The sequence below is a fragment of the Erinaceus europaeus genome, chromosome 10 (genome assembly GCF_950295315.1).
Source record: "Erinaceus europaeus chromosome 10, mEriEur2.1, whole genome shotgun sequence".
In the NCBI taxonomy this organism is placed as follows: Eukaryota; Metazoa; Chordata; class Mammalia; order Eulipotyphla; family Erinaceidae; genus Erinaceus; species Erinaceus europaeus.
Window position 1 is genome coordinate 54182487 of NC_080171.1, and position 24442 is coordinate 54206928.

The following is a 24442-nucleotide window of genomic DNA, read 5'->3' on the forward strand; positions in this document are numbered from 1 at the left end:
CTCAGCCAGAATAGGTTGTTGTGATTAAGGAAATTACTGACATGTTTGTTGTTTAGGAATTGCTGGTTGAGGACTTTCTCTCTTTTTCCTCTTTCTCTTCTTCCTCCTTCTCTTCCTCTGCTTCTCTGCTTTCTTGCCTCTTTCTCCTTTTATTCCTTCCTTCCTCTCTTCCTTCCTTCCTCTCTTCCTTCCTCTTTCTTTCTTTCTTTATTTCTTTCTTTCTTTCTTTCTTTCTTTCCTTCTCCTCTGCTTTCTCACCTTTCCCTCTCTTTCTTTCTTTCTTTCCTTCCTTCCTTCCTTCCTTCTTCTCTCTTTCTTTCTTTCTTTCTTTCTTTCTTTCTTTCTTTCTTTCTTTCTTTTTTTCTTTCTTTCTATAGAGACAGAGAGGGAAATAGGCTGAGAGAAAGTGAAAGAGACCATAGCTCTGAAGCTTCCTTCAATGCAGTGGGGGCCAGGCTTGAACCTAGATGGTGCATATTACATAGCTGCACACTATCCAAGTGAGCTATTTTGCTGGCCCCACTTTGTTCTTTAATGGTTTTCTTGACCTAGCAGCTTAGATCACAGAGAACAAATACATTGCCAGCTCATGCTCTCCTTGAGAGCCTATGATCTGGAACGATTGTCATCTTCCTCTCATTCCTGAACATTTCCCGGATTACCTCAGCAGTTGTGTGATACCCTCTTATTAGTCAGTCCTCTCTACTGTGGGCCATACCACACCAGGCCTGCTGATCTTCCTCCCTTAGGCTGGGCAAGAGCATTGGGAAAAACAGCAGAGGGAGGGAGGGAGGGAAGGAGAGAGAGAGAGAGAGAGAGAGAGAGAGAGAGAGAGAGAGAGAGGGAAAGAGAGAGAGAGAGAGAAGAAGAAGAAGAAGAAGAAGAAGAAGAAGAAGAGGAGGAGGAGGAGGAGGAGGAGGAGGAAGAGGAAGGAAGGGGAGGGGAGGGGAAGGGAGGGGAGGGAAGGGAAGGGAAGGGAAGGGAAGGGAAGGGAAGGGAAGGGAAGGGAAGGGAAAGGAAACTGAAAGGGGAGGGAGATAGCAATTCTCAGAAATGCCTCCATAGTGTGAGCCAAGAAAAAATTGAACACACTTTAGCTATTTGGCTGTAGATTTCAGGAAGTCAGACTTCTGCAGAAAGCAGATGCTCTGCATTTGTATTCGAAATAAAGAAGCCTAAATATTGCTTTAAGAGAGCCACACCTGTCACATGCATCCTTTATCAGGAAAACTCTAATGTCAGGAGTCCTTAGATGACTAGGTCTTTTCTTGGCCTGTACTTGACAAGACATGATTCCCTACCAGGCTGGGTATTTATAGTCAGGCTAAAGTGAGGAAAGTGGAATCATCCTGTGTTTTTTATGCTAAATTATGCTGGATGTTACCACAATATTCTATTTCACATGAGTTTAGAAAGGATGTTTTCAGTTCTGCCTTCTGGCAGCATGAAATAGTTGCTGAGACTCCACAACATAATTCATTCAAAATACCTCCAGAAGTCTGATACATAGTAGGTCCTCACTGTTGTTGAATGAATATTCAGGTGTGGGGCCAGAATAAGAGGAAGAGCCTCCTCACACCCCCCCCCCCTCGGGACCTTACAGTTTAACAAGAGTGGGAAGGGATAGTTTTTTTTTCTTTTTTTGTTCTCATTTTTTTTGAGGATTTAAGATATTTTTTATTTTTTAATTTATTTTTATGTGTTATTTCCTAATATTTTAATTAGTGATTTAAAAAATTATAAAATAGGGGTATAATTCAATGCTGTCCCCACCCTTGAGTTGTGTGTAGAGGATAGTTTTTTGATTTGCTATACTTTCAGGCTGTACTCTGCTGGTCACAAACAGCACTGTATTCAGAGCTCCCATTAAATGGTAGAGAATACTACTGATTACAGTAACAGTGACATTGTGGGAGGGAGAACATGAGACTGGTTGGGTTTTTATATTATAGGAATGCATTTCTGAAAATTATTAAAATTAAAAAAAATTATTATCTTTATTTTTTAAATTATTTTTTTAAATCTTTATTTATTGGATAAAGACAGCCAGAAATCAAGAGGGAAGAGGGTGACAGAGAGTGACAGAGAAAGAGAGAGACAGAGAGACACCTGTAACACTGCTTTACCACTCACAAAACTTCCCCGCTGCAGGTGGGGACCAGGGGCTTGAACCCAGGTCCTTGCACATTGTAATACATGCGCTCAACCAGGTGTGCCACCACCAGGCCCCTATTATCTTTATTTATTGGATAGAGACAGTCAGAAATTGAGAGGGAAGGGAGGGATAGAGAGGGTGAGAGACAGAGAGACACCTGCAACCCTGCTTCACCACTTGTGAAGCTTTCCCCCCGGCAGGTGGGGACCGGGGGCTCAAACTTGCATCCTTGCGCGTTGTAACATGTGTGCTCAACCAGGTGCACCACCACCTGATCCCCCATTTTTTTAAATCTTTATTTATTTATTTAGAATAGAGATAGAGAGAAATTGTGAGGGAAGGGGGAAATAGTATGGGAAAGAGACAGAGAAACACCTGCAGCCCTGCTTCACCACTTGCAAAGCTTTCCCCCTGCAGGTGGGGACCAGGGGGTTGAACCTGGGTCCTTGAGCACTGCAATGTGTGTGCTTAAGCAGGTACGCCACCACCTGGCCCCGGAAATTATTTTTTGTTTACTGAATATTCCATATATGCAAACATTCAACAAAATGTAGTCTCCTGCTTCCAACCTTTGCTTCCTCTTTTTAATAATATATTTGAATTAATTAATTAATGCCTTCAGGGTTATTGCTGGGGCTCAGTGCTGGCACTACCAATCCACTGCTCCTGGAAGATTTTTTTTTTTCACTTTATTGGATAGGACAGAGAGAAACCAAGACGGGAGGGGAAACAGAGAGAGAAAGGCAGACACCTGCAGATCTGCTTTGCTGCTTGTGAAGTGTCTCCCCTGCAGGTGAGGAGCTGGGGGCTCAAACCCGGGTCCTTGTGCTCAGAACTAGATGCGCTTAACTGGGTGCACCACAGCCCAGTCCCCTGTTCTGTTTTATTTTTAAAATTTTATTTATTTTGGATAAAGAAATTGAGAATAAATAAGGAGAGGGGCCAGGTGGTGGCGCACCTGGACCTTGGTACATAAGGACCTTGGTTCGAGCCCCTGGTCCCCTGCAGGAGGAGAGCTCCATGAGTGGTGAAGCAGGGCTGCAGATGTCTCTGTAGCTCTCCCTCTCTATTTCTCCATCCATCTTTATTTCTATCTGTATCCAATAACAAATTAAAAATATTTTAAAAAATAAAGAGAATAAATGGGGAGCTAGAGGGAGAGATACCTACAGTACTGCTTCACTGCAGGTGGGTTTTTTTTTTTTTTAATGAGATACAGAGAGGAAGACACAAAGGGAGAGAGAGGCAGAGGGAGGGAGGGAGGGAGGGAGGGAAAGAGAGAGAGAGAGAGAGAGAGAATATGAATGCTGGGGAGGCAGCATAATAGTTATGCAAAAGACTTTCAGGCCTGAGGCTCTGAAATCCCAGGTTCAATTCCCAGCACCACCATAAACCAGAGATGAGCAGTGTGTTGGTCTCTTTCTCTGTGTATCTTTATCTCTGTACTTCTCTCATGAAAATAAATAAATACACAAATAAAATATTAAAAAGAGTGAGAGTAAGAGAGAGAAAGAGTGGAGAGAGAGAGAGACAGAGAGGGATAGGAGGAGAGGGAGTGAGAAAAAGAGAGAGACAGAGAGATAGAGAGACAGAGAGAGAGACCAGTGCTACTCAGTTCTGGCTTATGGTATTATGGAGGATTGAAAATGGGATATGGGATTTTGGAGCATCAAGCATGAAAGTCTTTTGTATAACTATTATGCTATCTCTTCCATCCTTTCTTTTACTTCTCCTTCTCAGAGATAATCATTATAGTCATTAAACTCTATAAAGTCGTTTAACAAACTCTTAGTTGCTCTTCCTATCAAGAATGTCATAGGCCACGTAACACTGACTTAGTCTAGGTAAACTTTCATATTGTCTTCTTAATTAAGACAAATTTATAGCTACTTTGGGAATACAGTGAAAGTGAGTTTGTGTGGCTTCCAAGATCAGGCCATCCAAGACCATGCAGCTTTTGCTCTGTTCCATGGAACACTCATTCTGGGAGACCTGGTGGTTTGTGTGAAATACCAGACTATCCTGAAGCCACCATGCTGTGAGGTATCCTAGGTCACTTGGGGAGGCCATGTTCAAACTCGGTCACAGATACTCCCAACTGAATCCAGTCTTGAGGTTCTCTCCGTCTAAGTGCCAGAAACATTCCTGAAGATACATCCATAAAATTACATATGGAAATCATCCAAGACTTCCCAGGGGGAGACCTCAGTGATTGTGAAACAGAGGTAAACCACCTCCACAGTGCTTTATTTCAAATTTCAGACCTAGGATCCACACACAGAATACAATGGCTGTTTCACACTGTTACATTTTGGAGTGACCTGTTACAAAGTTTTGATAATCCAAACAGTCACATCTATCCAGAGATACTTCAGGCATACATAAGCATATGCTTCCTATTTCATTTCAGGACAAACAGAAGTGGATTATATTCTGTATTATTATATTATATTATTATTATATTATATATAGTGGCAACCCTTGAACAATGTGAGATTTAGGGGTGCTCACAGCCATCCAACTCCATCCCAACTCTCCCTACTCCCAATCCAAAATCCATGTGTAACTTTTGGTTTTCCAAGAATTTAATTGCAGAGAACCTGCTGTTGAGTAGAAACTTTATAAAGTTGATTAATCTACATTTTATATGCTATGTACTGTGTTTATATAATAAAGAAGCTAGAGAGAGAAATGTTATTTAGCTCAGAAGGGAAACTGTGCTTTTTGCACAGAACTGATTTCTCAAAATGGGCTTTACTCACAGGTTTTCGGACATCAGGTAAAGTAATCCAGAGAGGAAACACAATTGGGAGAACAATCAGGAAGGTGACCTGCTTTCGGGTGTTTGAAGGCCAGGCCAGGCTCAAAGGCTGGTCATCCTCTTCCTCAGCTGTCTCTGTAGTCTGTTATGGGAAGAGAGAGAGGTAGAAGCTAAGAGGAGAATACTCACAGACTAGAGAAGTTTCTGACCTCATCACTTGTTCTGGGTCATGGGCAGCTCCATTAGAGGTATTTTTTGAGGCTTGTGAGAGAGCTCCATCTGTCAGCTTGAGTCCCAGCAACAACAATCCACTTTCCTCTCTGAGAACTCTGCACTATCTCACTTAGATGAACTCAGTCATTCTACAGGAGGGGGCAACAGCTATGGTCCATGAACCTTTTCCAAGAAACTTTAATTAGAGCAAAAGAGTCTTCTCCTCCTGTTGCCTTTTCCTTGATGACAAAGTCGCAGGCTTCTGAATTTTTGGAAGGATTTCTTTTAACTTAAAAATGAAGAAACTTGAGAGGCGTGAGTGGCTCACCTAGTAGAGTGTACACATTACAATATACAAGGACACGGGTTCAAACACGAGTCCCCACCTACACGATGGAAGCAGTGCTGCTCTCTCTTTGATTTTTATCTGTTTCTATACAATATAAAAAAAAATTGAGTCTGGGTGATACACAGCAGTAGTGCAGAGGACTTGCCTGTGAGATGTTCCAGGTTTGATCCTTGGCACCACCAATAGGCAGAGCTGAATGGTGCTCTTGAAAACAACAACAAAAGAAATTAAAAAAAAATTCAAAACAAAAAAAATCTGGGATTTTACAAAAAAAAATTTATAATAATACTAGAGAGAAAGGGGACAGAGGGGCTCCATGTCATAGTGAGAATGACATGAGTACTTTGTTGGTTTGTACAGTGAGATTTTCCTTTTTCTTTCACTCTCTCTCCTCTCTCTCATGTGTTTACAGCTGTATTCTCAAGATTTATGTTGTATTGTAAACCAATGATGAATCAACAGCAATTTAAAAGCAAAGCATGGATTTTTGAGTTGGCAAAGGAAAGTAACCACACAGACAATTCAGTAACAATGTATAGTATTAAATTTCCTCTCATGCACCCTGGAACGGTTAACTCAAGAATTAAGGCATGTCTGTGAGTTATTTATTATTATTATTTTCTATTTATTTAAAAAAGGAGACATTAACAAAACCATAGGATAAGAAGGGTACAACTCCACACAATTCCCACCATCAGATCTCTGTATCCCATCCCCTCCCCTGATAGCTTTCTTATTCTTTATCCCTCTGGGAGTATGGACCCAAGGTGATTGTGGGATGCAGAAGGTGGAAGGTCTGGTTTCTGTACTTGCTTCCCTGATGAACATGGGTGTTGACTGGTCAATCCATACTCCCAGCCTGCCTCTCTCCTTCCCTAGTGGGGTGTGGCTCTGGGAAAGCAGAGCTCCAGGACACATTGGTGGTGTTGTCTCTCCAGGGAAGTCTGGTCGACATCATGCTAGCATCTGGAACCTGGTGGCTGAAAAGAGAGTTAACATACAAACCCAAACAAATTGTTGAACAATCATGGACCTAAGTGCTGGAATAGTGCAGATGAAGTGTTGGGGAGGTCCTCCATTTTGTAGATAGCTAGTAGGCATATTTTAGTTATATTTCAAAGGGCCTGTAGCTATACTAGTTTTTTTTTTCTCTGAGCCTGAAATCTGATATGCAGGTGGATCCAAGTTATTGTCTGGGGAGGTGATGTCATGGCTGGAAAAGGGACAGAAATCTGGATCAGGGAAGAGAGTAGCTCCCTAATATGTGGAAGGGGTATAAATATTGTTGACTGTGAACCCCATCAATTTGATTTGGTCTGGGGCCTATATTCAGCTTAGGAGCCTATGTGACCTCTGCATCCCTGTAGATGTGAGCTCACATGCTGTGGTCATGAGTAGGAACATTCCAAGCTACCCCAATGTCGACCCATCTTCCTTAGGTGTAGCATAGAGTATATTGTCCATCCTTCTGTTGTTGATCCAAGTTAAGGGCAAGGTCCTATGTGGGGCCCACAAAGGTGTCTATTTTGTTGTTCCTGATAGAGATGACTGGTAAAAATGGAGAGATGGATTTTTTTGAGGTCTAGACCCATCACGTCTGTTTGGGAATCTCAGGACTCCCCGACTACAGCCCCAGCTGATGGGGTGGCCTGATAGTGACTAAAGAATCATCATTACCCAATTACAATGAAGAATAAGGCAAGCATAAACCTATGGGACTACATCAAATTAAAAAGCTTCTGCACAGCTAAAGAAACTACTACCCAACCCAAGAGACCCCTCACAGAATGGGAGAAGATCTTTACATGCCATACATCAGACAAGAGGCTAATAACCAGAATATATAAAGAGCTTGCAAATCTCAACAACAAGACAACAAATAACCCCATCCAAAAATGGGGAGAGGACATGGACAGAATATTTACCACAGAAGAGATCCAAAAGGCTGAGAAACACATGAAAAAATGCTCCAAGTCTCTGATTGTCAGAGAAATGCAAATCAAGACAACAATGAGATACCACTTCACTCCTGTGAGAATGTCATATACCAGAAAAGATAACAGCAGCAAATGGTGGAGAGGGTGTGGGGACAAAGGAACCCTCCTACACTGTTGGTGGGAATGTAAATTGGTCCAACCTCTGTGGAGAACAGTCTGGAGAACTCTCACAAGGCTAGAAATGGACCTACCCTATGATATATCCTAAGGAACCCAACACACCCATCCAAACACATCCGTGTACACATATGTTCTTGGCAGCACAATTTGTAATAGCCAAAATCTGAAAGCAACTCAGATGTCCAACAACAGATGAGTGGCTGAGCATGTTGTGGTCTATATATACAATGGAATACTACTCAGCTATAAAAAATGGTGACTTCAGCATTTTCAGCCGATCTAGGATGGACCTTGAAAAATTCATGTTAAGTGAAATAAGTCAGAAACGGAAGGATGAATATGGGATGATCTCACTCTCATGCAGAAGTTGAAAAACAAGATCAGAAAAGAAAACACAAGTAGAACCTGAACTGGAATTGGTGTATTGCACCAAAGTAAAAGACTCTGGGGTGGATGGGTGGGGAGAATACAGATCCAAGAAGGATGACAGAGGGCCTAGTGGGGTTTGTATTGTTATATGGGAAGCTCGGGAATGTTATGCATGCACAAACTATTGTATTTACTGTTGAACGTAAAACATTAATTCCCCAATTAAAAAAAAAGAAATTAAAAAAAGGAAAAAGCAAAAAGAAAAAAAAAAGAGTCATCATTAAAGTATGCCAGTCTCTTGCCCTTATTCAGCTTTTGCAGTCCTTGCTTTGCTAAGTTTAGCTTTGGAGTGAGTGAGAGAACTGTAATAGGAAGTAGGTGAGGGGCGTATCTAAGTCTAATTAGATACTGTTTCATTATGAACTTGATACTGACTCACTGCAGACTATTGTGTACTTTTGCTTTCAGGTATATATTTTGCCCTAGTTTATGGATACAAGTGAACATATGCGCTATCTTACGGGACCTGGTCTATATCTAGGTTTTGGGACTTTGTTAGGAAGTGAACCTCCTGGAATGGAATTAGAGAATATTATGAAAGGAAAGGTCTCACCCGAGCAAAGAGGGTGAACGGTTGTTGCTCCACACCTAAAGTCTCTGGACACAGTCTGAAGTGAAGCATGCTGAGGTGGTACTCCTAGCATTGATTAGGTTGGGATCAGCGGATGCAATATTATTTGGTATGAATTGAGAGAAGCATGCAGGAAAGTGGCCTCACCCTAGAGGATCTAGGACTGGGGGAAATATAGGCGCTATAGTGGAAAAGTGAGGTTCTGCTGTCTTAGGGTTCAAGAAGACAATAGATAGTTATTGTTATAATCACATTCTTTGGTAATTGGGTTAACTTTGAAAAATCCCTTTGTTAGGATTTGCTGTATAATACCCAACATCACCATAATTTATGTCCTTTGACATTATTTGTATATAGCTGTACCACCGGTTGCTTCTGTTCTCCCTGGTCTAGGCTGTTGAAAGAGTCAACATATCAAAGACTCAGCCTGTGTATTAAAAAGACTCAGTCTGTGCTTTAAAAAGTTTGAGACATACAATTGATTTTTCCCCTCTCATATTAATTAGTGATTTATATGACTACAAATTAATAGGAGTGTACATAAACACCATTCCCATCACCAAAAGACTGTGTCCCACCCCACCTGCCCCTGCCGCCCCGAGAAGCTGAATATCCACCCTCACCCTCACCCCAGGGTTTTTACTTTGGTGCCCTACTCCAGATTTAGTCAAATCCTGCTTTGAGTTTCCCTTTCTGTTCTTCTTTCTCAACTTCTGTTGATGAGTGGGATCATCCCATACTCAGCTTTATCTTTCTGTCTTATCTCACTTAACATAATTCCTTCTAGCTCTGTCCAAGATGGGTCAGAGAAGGTGGGTTCATTGTTCTTAATAGATGCATAGTATTCCATTGTGTATATATATCACAGCTTTCTCAGCCACTCATCTGTTGTTGGGTTCCTGGGTTGCTTCTAGGTTTTAGCTCTTATGAATTGTGCTGCTATGAATATAGGTGTAAAATATCTTTCTGGTTGGTGTTATGGAGTCCCTTTGAGAGGAATTACTGGGTCCATGTCTAGCCTTGTGAGAGTTCTCCAGATTGCTCTCCACAGAGGCTGGACCAATTTATATCCCAACTGGCAGTGCAGAAGGGTTCCTCTATCCCCACAGCCTCTCCAGCATTTGTTGCTGCTGTCCTTTTTGATGTATGCCATTCTCACAGGGGTGAGGTGGTATCTCAATGTTGTCTTAATTTGCATTTCTCTGACCATCAGTGACCTGGAGCAATTTTTCATGTGTTTGTTAGCCTTTGGGATCTCTTCTGTAGTGAATGTTCTGTTCATATGCTCTGCCCATTTTTGGATGGGGTCATTTTTTTTTTGTTTTTGTTGACATGTTTGCTCTGCTCTTTGTGTATTTTGTTGATTAGTCTCTTGTCTGATGTATGGCATGTGAAGATCTCCGATTCTGTGAGGGGTCTCTTTCTGTGATAGTTTCTGTGTATAGTCCCATTGGTTTGTTTCTGCTTTAGTCTTCCTTGCAATTGGGTTTGTATCATCAATGATGTCCCTGAGGTTTAGGTGGCAAAGTGTTTCACCAATGTTTTCCTCTAAGTATTTGATACTTTCTGGTCTAACATCCATGTCCTTGACACATTTGGAGTTGATTTTTGTTTCTGGTGAGATAAGGTGGTTCAGTTTCATCCTTTTGCATGTTTCAACCCAGTTTTCCCAGCACCACTTATTGAAGAGCACCTCCTTCCTCCATTTAATTCTTTGGGCCCCCTTATCAACGATTACATGTCCATAGGTGTCGGGGTTTAGTTCTGGGCTTTTAATTCTGTTCCACTGGTTGTTTGCCTATTTTTATTCCAGTACCAGGCTGTTTTGATGATGATGGCCTTATAACATAGTTCGAGATCTGGGATTGTGATGCCTCCATTTTTGTTTCTTTTCCTCAATATTGTTTTGGCAATTCTAGGTGTTTTCTGGTTCCAGATAAATGATTGCAGTTTATGTTCTATTCTCTTAAAGAAGCTTGGTGGAACTTTGATGGGTATTGCATTAAATTTGTATATGGCTCTGGGGAGAATATTAATTTTGATAATATTAATTCTTCCAACCCATGAGCATGGAATGTCTTTCCATTTCTAGGTATCATTTTCTATTTCCTTGAATAGTGACTCATAGTTTTCAGTATACAAGTCTTTTACTTCTTTGGTCAGGTTTATTCTATTTTATTGATTTTGCTGCAACAGTGAATGGGAGTGATTTCTGGATATCTTCTTCAGATTTAGTTTTTGCATAAAGAAATGCCACTGATTTTTGTAGACTTATTTTTTGTAACCTGATACCTTGCTATATTGCCGAATAATTTCCTGTAGTTTTCTGCTGGATTCTTGAGGTTTTTCTATGTATACTATCATATCATCTGCAAATACTAAAAGCTTAACTTGTTCCCTTCCAATCTATATTCCTTTGATTTCTTTCTCTTGCTTCATTGCTATTGCAAGAACTTCTAATACTATGTTGAAGAGTAATCATGATAATGGACCGCCCTGTCTAGTCCCCGATCTGAGGGGGAATGCTTTGCTATATATTGACTCCACTATCTGAGGAATTTACCATCTATTTCTGTTTTTTGTAGTGTTTTAAGCATGAATGGATGTTGGATTTTGCCAAAGGCTTTCTCTGCATCTATCGAAATAATCATGTGGTTTTTGGTTTTGCTTTTATTGATGTGGTGAATGACACTGATTGACTTATGTATGTTGCACCAAACTTGCATTCCTGGGATAAATCCAACTTGATTGTGATGAACAATCTTTTTGATATACTGCTGTATCTGTTTGGCCAGGATCTTGTTTTATATTTTGGCATCTATGTTCATCAGAGATATTGGTCTGTAGTTTTTCTTTTTTGGTTGTGTCCCTATCTGCTTTTGATATCAGGGTGATACTGGCTTCATAGAAGGTTGAAGGGAGTATTCCTGTTTCTTCAATCTTGTGGGAGAGCTTTAGAAGTATAGGTATTAACTGTTTCCTGAAGGTTTTGTAGAATTTGTTTGTGAAGCCATCTGGTCCAGGACTTTTGTTGTTGGGAAGATTCTTAATAGCTTTTTCAATTTATTTGTTTGTATTGGTGCATTTAGGTTTTGTAGTTCTTCTTGGTTCAGTTTTGGAAGGGTATATGTTTCCAAGAATTCTTCCATTTCTTCCAGATTCTCTAGCTTGGTGGCATATAGTTCTTCGTAGAAGTCTCGCATGATTTTCTGGATTTCTGTGGTGTCAGTTGTGATATCTCCTCTATTATTAAAAATTTTATTAATTTGAGTCTTCTCCCTTTTTTTATTGTAAATCTGGCTAGGGGTTTGTCAATCTTGTTTAATTTTTCACAGAACCAACATTTGGCGTCATTGATCTTTTGTATGGTTCTCTTATTTTTGATGTTGTTTATTTCTGCTCTAATTTTATTTATTTCCATCCTTCTGGTTGCTTTAGGGTCCATTTCTTCTTTTTCCTCTAAGTCCTTAAGGTGTTCAGTAAGGTCGTTTATTTGAACTTTTCTTGTTCTCTAATATGTGATTGTATGGCTATGAGTTTCTCTCTCAGTACTGCTTTAGCTGTGACCCAAATATTTTGATAATTTGTGTCTTCATTTTCATTTGTTTCCAGGAGCATTTGAATTTCTTGCTTGAGTGCCTTTCTGATCCAGTGCTTCTTAAGCAGCATGTTGTTGAGTTTCCAAATTCTGTGACTTTTAGTAATTTTCTGTTCATTGTTAAATGTTTGCTTTACTCTACTGTGGTCTGAGAAGATACTTGGGATGATTTAAATGCTCTTTTGAGATCATCCCATATGTCTCTGTTGTTGTTTTCAGTGTCTCTCAATCTGTTTTTGAGCTCTTTTACCTCTTTCTTTGTTTTTTCTAGGTCATCCTCTGTCTGGCTAATTCTGTTTTCTGCTTCTTTTAATCTGCTTTCCCTTCCATCAGCTTCTCTATTCAGTTCAGTTATAGTATTAGCTTGTTCTGCTAATTGGCCTTTTAGCTCAGCTATTTCAACTTTCAGTTCTCTAATTACTTCGAGGTAGCTTGTATTTTCCTTGAGGGTCTCTTCTGTTGTTTCCCTAATTCTGATGGCCCTTTTCTCCATAGTTGTCTTCATTTCTGTGATTATTAGGTTTATTATTGCTTGCATACTTTTCTCATCTATGGTTACTTCTGACTGATTTGGAGTTTCTTCTCGGCTCCTGTCCTGATTCATTATGGTAGCAATTTTACTTGCTCTTGATTTAACCATTTTTTTTTTATTGATGTGGATTTTATTTTTCTTTTCTGTTGTTCTGTTTTGTGTTTTGAGTACAAGCTATGATATACTAAAGACCTTTATGATAAGTGCAGTCACCAACCCCCAAAACTACAACAATAGTAACTGAAGTCAGTATTGATGCAGTTCAACCAATACCATTTAGCTAAACAACACCTCCATTCCAAGAAAAAACAGCAACCAAACAAAAGAAAAAGAAAGAGACAAGAAAAAAGGGAAAGCAAGAATAGACAATTATGCAAATCTACTGTCCACTATGAATTTTAGGGGTAGAAAGGGGACAAAGGGAAGTAGAGAAGACACATACACATACAGCCTACTCTGAGTCAGATTTCTTCCCAAAATAATTCACAAGTGAGTATCAGTGAATTCATAAAACAAAAGAAGGAAGAAAAGAATTAAAAAAAAAGGAAGAAAGAAAAAAGGAAAGAAGAAAAAAGGAAGAGCAGTGAAAGTAAAGAGTTTTTTTTTTCTTTTAAATTAGCTAGGAGGAGGGAAAAAGGAGAGTGGAGAGAAGAGGTAGAGAGAAACAAGTTCCTCTCACAATGGATAGGACACCCAGTCACCTAGCAACAGAAAACACAACAGTTAATTTTGGTCTACCTGAAGAAGGTGGATGGAAAAGGGACACGTGTATATAATAATAGTAGTAATAAAATAAAATAGAGTAGAAAACCACTAACAGTCAATCTGCAGCTTGGACTGCTCAATTGGCTGCAGGCAGCCTGAGCACAGACAGCCAATTGTAAGAAGTATCAAAAAAAAAAACAAACCCTCCAGGCAAGGATGACTCTGTTTGGTTTGGTCAGGTATTTTGTCACTCAAATAGAGCTCCAGCCACTTAAAAAAAGAGAGAAGTTAAAGGAAGAAGCTTGGAATGACACCCCTGGTGAGCGAGGAATCTTGGTAAAGAAAATATCTCAGCAAGGAGTCTGCTAGGAACAGCTGTGCTGCCCCTGGGGAGTGGTAAGGGGGTGGGGGGTGAGCTCAGAAATAATCAAAGGATTTTCCTTTGTCCCCATGATCTCCATTTGTCAGCCCAAGAAAGAGTTATGGGACTGTATTTTGGTGTCACTCTGACCAGCCTGTGTTCACCCTCCTACAGACATCCCAGTATCCTACCCTATCCAGCGGATCCCAAGTTGCAAGCTGCTGCCTCTTGGAGCTCATGGCAGCTGCAGCTCCAAAGTCGCCATCTTGGCTCATCTGTGAGTTTTTAACCTACTTAGCCACTCCTTTAAACGTTAAACCTTTTTACTTGCAGGCGAAGGTTTATTATACAAACATATGCCACAGTTTCAGAGAAACAGAAGACCAAAATAGAGCAAGACACTGAAGCTGTGGGTGTCAGGGCTTCAGAGCCAGGAAAGAAAATTAAGAGTTTGTGACTTGGCATCAAGAGGTCAGTGCTTTACATGCCACCTGCTGAAGTCTGCAGCTTCTGAAGTCCCTGGGCAAGAAGAGACAGAAGGTAGATTTGGACCTGGCAGGATGACCACTAGCCTATCACATGGGCCCTTCCAGCCTCCAATATAGCACTGCAGACAGCATCAATCACTCCCTCCCTTGCTTGTTGGAAAACAAAAGTGCAGCAGCAGGACCAAGCATCTGATCTAAAAATATCAACCGGAACTTTTCCATGGCTGCTTCCTTTTGAGACCATATAAATAACCGACGAAGGCTTTATAAAGTTCCTACCCCCCATGGCTCTTGCTCCCAGCAGTGTGCACTATTTCAAGCAGCAACGCTGACTCTCACCAGCATCAGGCTCCCTAAGGAGGTGCAGGATGGACAGGCTTAGGCCTGTTGGCACCAGCAAAAAAAAGGACTCAGCTGGAGGGAGGGCTGGGTGTGAGCTTGAATCACAGTAATATCATATTTATTACTTTAAAATTTAAATGCTAATTTTTTTTAATGCTGGCACTGCCGAGGACCATAGTGTTTTATCCCATCACCCACACTATCCTCCCCTTCCCACCCCATGAAGTCGAACATCCACCCTCACCCTCAACCCAGGGTCTTTACTTTGGTGCCCTACTCCAAATTTAGTCAAATCCTGCTTTGAGTTTCCCTCTCTGTTCTGATTTTTTAAAATTATTTTTAAAGGAATCTTTACTTTAAAATTTATTTATTTATTTTATAGGACAGAGAGAAATTTAGAGGGAGGGGGTATAGAGAGGGAGAAAGACAGAGAGACACATGCAGCACAGCTCCATCACTTGTGAAGCTTCCCCCCACTCCCGACCAGGAGCTTGAACCTGGGTTATTGTAATGTGTGTGCTTAACCTGGTGCACCATCACTGGGCCCCTGTTATTATTTTTTACTACCTTTCTAGATTTATTACTTAGGCTCTGTGGAACAAATCCACTGCTCCCAGCAATGATTCCTTCCTTTTTTGTTTTCTTGTTTTTGTTTTTTTTTTTTGATAGAAACAGAAATTGAGAGGGAATAGGTGGTGGTGGTTCACCTGGTTGATATATTATAATGTGCAAGAATCTAGGTTCAAGTCCCCAGTCTCCACCTACAGGAGAAAGCTTCACAAGTGGTAAAACAGTGCTGTGAATCTCTCTGTCTCTCTCCTTCTATATCCCCCTTCCTCTCAATTTCTGGCTATCTCTGTCAAATAAATAAATAATAGAGATAATAATAAAAAATTAGAGAGGTGGGGAGACAGAGACCTATAGCATAGTTTTTATATAGACCTATAGCATGAAGCTTTCCCCCTGCAGGTGGGCACCAGGGTCTTGAACCTGGTTCACTGTGCATGATAGCACGTGCACTCTACCAGGAGCACCACCACCTGATCCCTCTCCACAGCTTTCTTTGCTCCATCCAGAGGGTCCCTACACTGGTGGAATTTGGTATGCTGCCCTGTCCTCCCAGGAGATGCAGCAGATGTAGAGCACATCCACCCCCTCACCTGAGCTCAGCAGCAAGATATCAGCTGGTTACACAGAGTGATCTCTGTATAACAGGGTCAGTGAAATTTAAAGAGACAGGTGCATTTTAGCAGTTCCTTCTCAGATAAAATCTTTCCTGTTAAACTCAAATGAGTAACTTTGACTTCCCAATCTGGTAGATACTTAGAAATGGGAGGCTCATGGGAAAGATGAGACATTGTGTCCTTCTTAATAAGGTGTCTAGATGACTAATGGAGATAGATAGTCTTATTTAGGCAGATGTCAGTACTTTTCAGTCAGATCCAACTAGCTCATCAAGGTTTTGGCTGGGCAGACATCCACCTCCTTCCACCCCCTAGTCTAGTCTCCCACTGTTGTCAGCAATCTAGCAACTTCTCTTTAAACTCTAAACTAACCCCTTTTTACCTTGGGGGAAAAAAGTGACTCTTTATGACTCATATCATTTTAATGACACCAACAGATGGTGACATTTCATCAATAACCCTTCTGCTTATAACCTACGGATTAGCTATTTTCTCCATCTGCCAGAGCCACCAGGCAGGCAGTGCCACTAGCAAACAGCATAAAATAATTGTCTGTTTAGATGCATAAGCTCTAAACACACTACTGTCCAACGCAAACAATTAGCTATATTGTATGACTTCCAAAAGCCCCACTTGAGGTGACTGTTGCTAGGAGAAGAGACTGTATCTCAGGCCATAAAACAGCACTCTCCATGGGGACTTCATGACCTCTGGTAGGGATGAGTCCTGCCACAGACAAGCACAGAGGCCCAGAACCCCAGGGGGGATTCCAGAAGTGTCCTGGGAGCAAGACTGTCAATATTTTAGGGGAAATTCTCTTTGTCTTCTTGCCAAGCGCAATTTTGCTCTAGTTCAATGGGTGACAGCTTGCAAGCTGGTTAGAATAGTGGAAAAATAGAAGCTGTGCCAAGTTTGGGGTCCATTTTGCCTTTGCCCAAGCTGAGGCTGCTGGCACGTTCATTAGTCTCAGCCCCGGGGAAAGGTTACTGAGGTCAGGGCAATGATTTTTCTGATTTCTCCCAGAGTTGTGGCATCCTGGCTTTGACCTTGCATCTTTTACTCTCATCTCTTAAGACTTCTTCAGAAAGATTATCAAGAGCAAACAAACAAACCAAAAAACAAGTTGACCCCAAAGCAATTAAAATGAGTTGATATTAGGATTTAACATAGCTTGATTCTTGCTGGGGTCTCTATAAAATCTCTAGAGTTGTGCAAAACATGGGTTACCTTAAGGTCTTGTAATTTTTTAATATGCGAAATATGAGACTCCAGTTCAGTGGTGTGCAGGTTGTCAGTCCTTAAAAGCAGGGAGCCAGGTGGTGGCACACTGGATTGAGAGAACATATTGCCATGCTCAAGGACCCAGGTTTAAGTCCTCACTCCCCACCTGCAGGGTGGAACACTTCAAGAATGGGTAAGTAGGTCTGCTGGTGTCTCTCTGACTCTCTCCATCTCTCTTTCTTTCCCCTCTCCATTTCTCTCTGTCCTATCGAATATAAGAAAAATAAAATACAGCTAAAAGAGGGAAAAAAAAAGCAAAAATAAAAGCCTCCATGCAATGTGGCAGGTAGAAGAAATGGTAATAATTCAGTAATTCTGACTTCTGCTTTCTGTTCCAACTGTGGTTCCTTAGGTAGGAACCCCATCATCTGCAGGTATTTACTGATTGTACTAAGTCCTAGGACTCTTCATTTCCAGAAGACACAAACACAGGATTTTTTTTTTTTTTTTTTATCACTGAGGCTTTACCACTCTGGGATGACTTTTTCAGTTGGCTAGATAGACAGACACAGAGGCAGGGAGTGAAAGAGACCACAGCACTGAAGCTTCCTCCAACCTGGTGAGAGTTAGGCTACAGCACTGGTAACACACATGTTAAAGCTGCACACTCTACAAGTGAGAGTCTTTTTTTTCTTTTTTGCTAACCCATAGAAGACCTGAATTTAAAAGATGAAAAGGAACAAATGAGTCCTAAGACTTGACAATCTACTCAGTCACAGGGATGTTGCCAAAATACGTAGAAGGGGCTTTTGGATTAGTCTCCAGTCTTGTTCTGTTGGCCATGGGCTGAGTTGTGACTCCCCAAATCCACACATGGAGAAAAATGTCAGAATTTGGTGATAGGACTGTTAGGAGAATTAGTTAAAAATAAGGCTATTGGGGGTCGGGAGGTAGCGCAGTGGGTTAAGTGCACATGGCGCAAAGTACAAGGACTGTTGTAGGGATCCTGGTTCTAGACCCCGGCTCCCCACCTGTAGGGGAGTTGCTTCACAGGCGGTGAAGCATGTCTGCAGGTGTCCATCTTTCTCTCCCCCTCTCTGTCTTCCCCTCCTCTCTCCATTTCTTTCTGTCCTATCCAACAACAATGACATCAATAACAACAATAATAATAACCACAAAAAGTGCTAAAACAACCAGGGTAACAAAAGAGAAAAAATGGCCTCCAGGAGCAGTGGATTCGTGGTGCAGACACCGAGCCCCAGTAATAACCCTGGAGACATAAATAAATAAATAAATAAATAAGGCTATCAGAGTGAATCCCTATCCAATATGACTAGTGTCCTGGTAAGAGGAGATTGGGACACATGGGTCTAGCACAGGGGTGTGTGCACACAGAAGAAAGGCTCTGTGAGGAGACAGCAAGAAGATAGCCACCTGTAATCCAAAGGACAAAGACTTCAGAGGAAAACAGCCTCCTTGTCACCTTGATCTTGAACTAGCTTCCAGAACTATGTGAAAATACCCTTTTGATGCTTAAGTCACCCAGTTTGTTGCATTTTGCTATGGCAGCCCAAACAAACCAATATATTGTTCTTTCTGCTTTAGTAGTAGAAAATGCGTTTTGGCCTAGACCTGGAAAAAAAGACTCCACTTTAGTTGCCCTAGCAGTGAGGTATGATCCTATGGTGAGACTGGCCAGTGGGATGTAATCAGAAGTATCCTCTGATGCTCTCAGGATCTAACTTTCTTCTTTCTTTCTTTCCTTCCTTCCTTCCTTCTTTCCTTCCTTCCTTCCTTCCTTCTTTCCTTCCTTTCTTTCTTTCCTTCTCTTTTCCTATCTTCTCCTCCCCTCTCAGTTTCTCACTGACACAGAGAAACACCTGCAGCCCTGCTTCACCACTCATGAAGCTTTCCCCCTGCAAGTGGGGTCCACAGGCTTGAACCTGGGTCCTTGAGCACTGTAATGTGAGTGCCTACCCAGATGTACCACCATCTGGTCCCCCAGGATGTATCTTTAAAGGGTGGAGGTAGTATTTCATCACTTGATCCTCCTTCATGAGGACATTCTTTTTGTTTTTTATGTCTTAATTTTTTTAAAAAAAAATTTTATTTATAAAAAGGAAAAACTGACAAAACCATAGGATAAGAGGGGTACAACTCCACACAATTCCCACCAGCAGAACTTCATATCCCATCCCCTCCCCTGATAGCTTTCCTATTCTTTATCCCTCTGGGAGTATGGACCCAGAGTCATTATGGGGTGTAGAAGGTGGAAGGTCTGGCTTCTATAATTGCTTTCCCACTGAACAGGGGCATTGGCAGGTCGATCCATACTCCTAGCCTGTCCATGAGAACATTCTACACAGCACTTAATAGAACTATCTTGGACCATGAAGTGGAGAAACAAAATAAAAGGATCTGAGTTCCTGATTCCCATCAAGAGCTCTTTGAGGTCAGGATTGCCTATACTGACCTGAAAGAGAAATAAAGTTCTATCTTATTCAACTAAGTCACTGTTATTTTGGATTTTTGGTTGTTCACAGTGGCACTTATTCTTACTAGTCCAGTCTTAGACACCTATCATGGGGAGATGAGAAACTGTAACCATGTGTCAACAACTATACTACGAACTAATAGCCTTCCACCCCCATAAAATGATAAAAAAAAGGGAAGAACTGTTCTAGCAATCAGTTACCATCCATTGAAAATTCTCTGGAGCAGTCAACTAAGTTTAATTTGTATAGAGAACAAGAGGAGTAGCAGCAACAGCCTTTTCAATTGTGGCCAAGTACTATGACAACTTATTCAGCTTACACTGTCACCACTTATAACTGATATGGATAGTTTGTTCCGGATATGCACCAGGTTTCCAGTGGAGGGAACTAAGCTGGATTCACTACTGCAGAGGTTGCTTCTACAACCTGAAAACTATTTATTGGAAGCAACTCTCTTTTAAATTTTTTTATATTATCTTTATTTATTAGAGACAGCCAGAAATCGAGAGGGAAGTGGGTAATAGAGAAGGTGAGAGACAGAGAGACACCTGCAGCCTTGCTTCATCACCTGCAAAGCAGGTGGAGACCAAGGGCTCCAATCCTAGTCCTTGTGCTTTGTAACACTTCCGCTCAACCAAGTGTGCCACCACTCTGGCCCCAGAAGCAACTCCCCTTCTTTCTTCACACTCTCCTTACCTTCCTTCCTTCCTCCCTCCCCCCCCCCCACCTTATTCTTGGTTGTGAAGAGCACTGTGCAAAATTTTAGTGTGAAGGTAGGCCTACTTTAATGCAATTTCTTCTAGAGAATTAAAATCAAAACCCAGAAGGCATCTGAAAATAGGTCATCTCTGAGTTTGTTTCTATTGACTGTAATGACACCTCCTCTCCAGTTCACGAGGAGCAATCTCAGAGGATCAGCTGGATTTGCCCTGATCTAATCCCAGTTGGTGTTTGGTTTAGGCTGGAAGTGAAGTTCTTACTTTCATAATTCCCATGAAGGGACTCAGGGGTGTCACTTCTTCTCATGAAGGCATCCTTGCAGTGTGTCATGAGGTTGGGTACAATAAAATGCCTGCACTTAGACATCTATATAAAAATATAAAACATTCATTTTAAAACACTTGTGCCAAGTTGTGTGAAGGTGAAAATTTTTTTTTTTTTTAATTTATAAAAAGGAAACACTGACAAAAACCACAGGATAAGAGGGGTACAATTCCACACAATTCCCACCACCAGAACTCCATATCTCATCCCCTTCCCTGATAGCTTTCCTCTTCTTTAACCCACTGGGAGTATGGATCCAGGGTCATTATGGGATGCAGAAGGTGGAAGGTCTGGCTTCTGTAATTGCTTCCCCGCTGAACATGGGAAGGTGAAAATTTTAAGTGCACTTCTACTTTAAGAGAATGGTATACAGGCATTATTATTTTTTATAATGTGTCAGTAGAAAAAAAAGAAGTTTCAATCTTTATATTGTTCAGTTGCATAAATACCCATAAGAATGATCAAATGGACCATAGGGCATGAGAGGAATCACTCAAAAGGGTTCAAAAACACGGAGAGTAGGAACCGATGTGAAACTGTACCTCTGTGACAACAATCCTACACACCAACACTTCTTTAATAGCGTGATAAGAAAAGAATACTAAATATGGCTCTCAGTTCCTGGTGTGTGTGTGGGGTCATTGTGACAAAGTAGTGTTGCAGGTGTCTCTCTCACTCCCTCTTTTTTTTTTGTATTTTATTTATTTTATTTTTATGAGAGAGGGAGAGAGAGATACAAAGAGAAAGACACAGAGAAAGAGCAGGACACTGCTTAGCTCTGCTTTGTGGTAGTGCTAGGGGTTGGATCTGAGACCTCAGAGCTTCAGGCATGAAAGTCATTTTTGCAAAACCATTATGCTATCTCCCCATCCCTCTTGTTCTCTCTCTATCTCCCACTTGCCTCTCAATCTCTCTTTGTCCTACCAAATGAAAAATAAAGGGGGAGGTGTTGACATGGAGGATGTCTGCTGGGAGTGGTAGGTTCATAATATAGGCACCCAGTTCCAACAAAAACCCTGGTGGCAATTTAAAAAAAAGTGCTAAACATGTTAAACAAAGTTTTATTTAAAAAAGCACTAATAGAACATGAGATTTATCTTGACTACATGGGAGGCATTGATCTACAGAGAGTAGATAGTAGTTCTCAGTCTGCACAGTGCCTGATAGAGACCAGGGGAATCAACCAATGTCCATACACTTCCTCTCTGCTGTTAATTTCATCTCTGTGACTCATGAGCTGTGGTGCTGAGCCAATCAGTGAATATGCTTGAACAATCAAATAACATATAGTACATACAATTGGTCCTGGTGTGTCTCATTGCCTTTTAGGTCCTAGAAATCCTGACCATGATATAAGGTAGAGCTTTGTTGTCTCCTAATGTGATGCCACCTTCCTGTTCAAGAACTTGTTATCTGTTTTACCATATGGGCATTGGTAATTCATGCAAAAATCAGCTGTAATGACATACATTTGCAATCATGTACAATATGGCTTCAAGACAAGGAGTGAACTCTGGAATTTCAGAATTGGAAGGGTCCTCATTCATTCAACTCCTGCATGCCCCCCGCCCCCCAATCATTTGGTGATCCTAAGGTGAAGATGATGGAGGGTGAGAGGCTCAGGCTGGTCCCTCTCAGCTTGAGGCTCTTTTTCTATTATTTCATCTTGCTTTTGGGCTGCAAAGATATGATTTTATATCCCTCACTCCTAAACATATGTAGAGGTATGTTTTATATACAATTGCACCACACTCCCCAGCTTCTTTTTGTAATAAATTTGACCTATTAGAACAAAAGCTTTACTGGTAGCAAACACTTAGCATTTAATTGGCAGATTTATGCCTTCTTAAGTCCAGAACAAATTTCTTTGGTTTGGGTGGCTCACATTTCTTGAAGAAGCTGATCCAGAAACATAGGATTCTTAGCTGCCTTCTTTTCCTTTTCTCTACATCAGAGGTGGGAGAAATGTTTGTATATCTCCAAAATTCATATGTTGAAAATTCTGGTCCCTGAAGGAAGTTGAATTTTTTAGGGTGACTAGGTCACAGTAATGGAGCCCTTGTGATTAGGACTCATGCAATATATATTAGAGTACTAGTTTGTCTCATTTTCCATAAGAAACACCAAATGGGGAGGGGAAAATGGCCACTTGTGAGTCAAGAAGTGCGACATCACCAGACACTTGATCTTGGAACTCAGTGTCCGGAACTGTGAGAAGTAATTTTTGGTTGTAAGTCATGCAGTTTACACTATTTTTGTTAAAAGATCCAGGGAAGCTTTGAAGAGTAAAATGAAGGGCAGATTAAGGGGAGTGTGGGTAAGAGAGGTCACTGTGATACTCTGGAACTCCTTGGGTGATAATCTCCAAGGTTCCACATTCAATTAAGTTTTCTACCTCCTTGAATTAGTGATTTAATAGAATTATACAAAATTATAAGATTTCAGGGGTATAATTACATTTATCATATGGCAAATTTAAGTTACCACATCCTCCACCAAGTCCTCTGTCACCTGCCCTCCACCATAGTTCTCACCAAGTCCAACAGACAGTTTGGTTTCCAGGTACAGATTCAACAATGAGATAAAGTGACTTGACCAAATTATCAATGAATGTCAGCATTTTAAATACAGTTTAACGGGTCCTGGCAGTGGTGCACCTAGTTAGGTGCATGTAGTACTAAGCTCAAAGGCCCATGCAAAAAAGAGTTCCTGCTCCCCACCTGCAGCAGGCATGCTTCACAGGAGGTGAAGCAGGTCTGCACGTGTCTATCTTCCTCTCTCCCTCCCCCCCCATGCTATTTCTCTCTGTTATATCAAATACAATGGAAAAAAAAGTTTAAGAAGAAAGAGTCATTCTTTAGTACCTCTGACGAAAAAAAAAAATAAATGAAATAATAAATAAAAAAATAATAGAAATAATAAATGAAATAATAAATAATGAAAATAATAAATAATGAAATAATAAAAAATAAATAAATAAAATAATAAATAATGAAATAATAAATAATGAAATAATAAATAATGAAATAATAAATAATGAAATAATAAAAAAATAATAGAAGGATAGGACAGAGAGAAATGGAGAGAGGAGGGGAAGACGGAGAAGGGGAGAGAAAGATAGACACCTGCAGACCTGCTTCACTGCCTGTGAAGCGACTCCCCTGCAGGTGGGGAGCCGGGGGCTCGAACCGGGATCCTTATGCCGGTCCCTGCGCTTTGCGCCACATGCGCTTAACCCACTGCGCCACCGCCCGACCCCCACTGACCCCCACTGACTACTTTTAAAGTAAATACCTAGGGGGCATTACAGAAGTCAGAGTAAGTCTTTTACAATAATAAACTTTACTGAAGCTAACTTTAGCAAGAATTGAAACAGGAGAAAGGTTATTTGCAGACTTTAGCATCAAATTTTCAAAGGCCACTAGACACCCATGGGAAGGAAGGTTAAGCAAATCAAAACAGCATGATCTTTTTAATAGGAACTACCAGCTTCTCCTCCTACCTCTGCCCTCTTTCATTATTGAAGCATTAAAAATACTCTTGTTGACAACGGTGGCATGTTTCATTTTTCCAATTAGGCTTCCTTGGGAACTGGCGGAAGGTGTGTATGCCTCTGTGTAACATGTATGTGGGAAGCATCAAGGGAGAAAATTCTGGAAAATGCCTTAACTAATGAAAGTATTGATGGAGAAGGGACTAAAAGAGAAAGAAGACTCACTTCTGCTCCAGAATGTTCTTTTATAAGAGGTGTGGGGAATGTTTGGCCTGTGGGTCACATACAGCCTGTGAAATCATTTGGTGTGGTCCTGCCAAGGCAAGTGGAGATTTTTTTTCATAGCAACAGTATGTGCTACTTAAAAATTTATTTGTTTATCCA

General features: G+C 40.9%; 1 protein-coding gene across 3 annotated transcripts in view; it reads right to left on the reverse strand.

The window, feature by feature from the left end:
- The window catches only part of SLC24A2 (solute carrier family 24 member 2), a 365867-nt gene that overhangs the window by 22941 nt on the left and 318484 nt on the right, over nucleotides 1–24442 (reverse strand). For all 3 annotated transcript variants that reach the window (XM_060199630.1, XM_060199631.1, XM_016193634.2), the window contains one exon: nucleotides 4918–5058. In XM_060199630.1, coding sequence (XP_060055613.1) covers nucleotides 4918–5058 — 141 coding nt within the window. The remainder of the gene's footprint in view (nucleotides 1–4917; nucleotides 5059–24442) is intronic.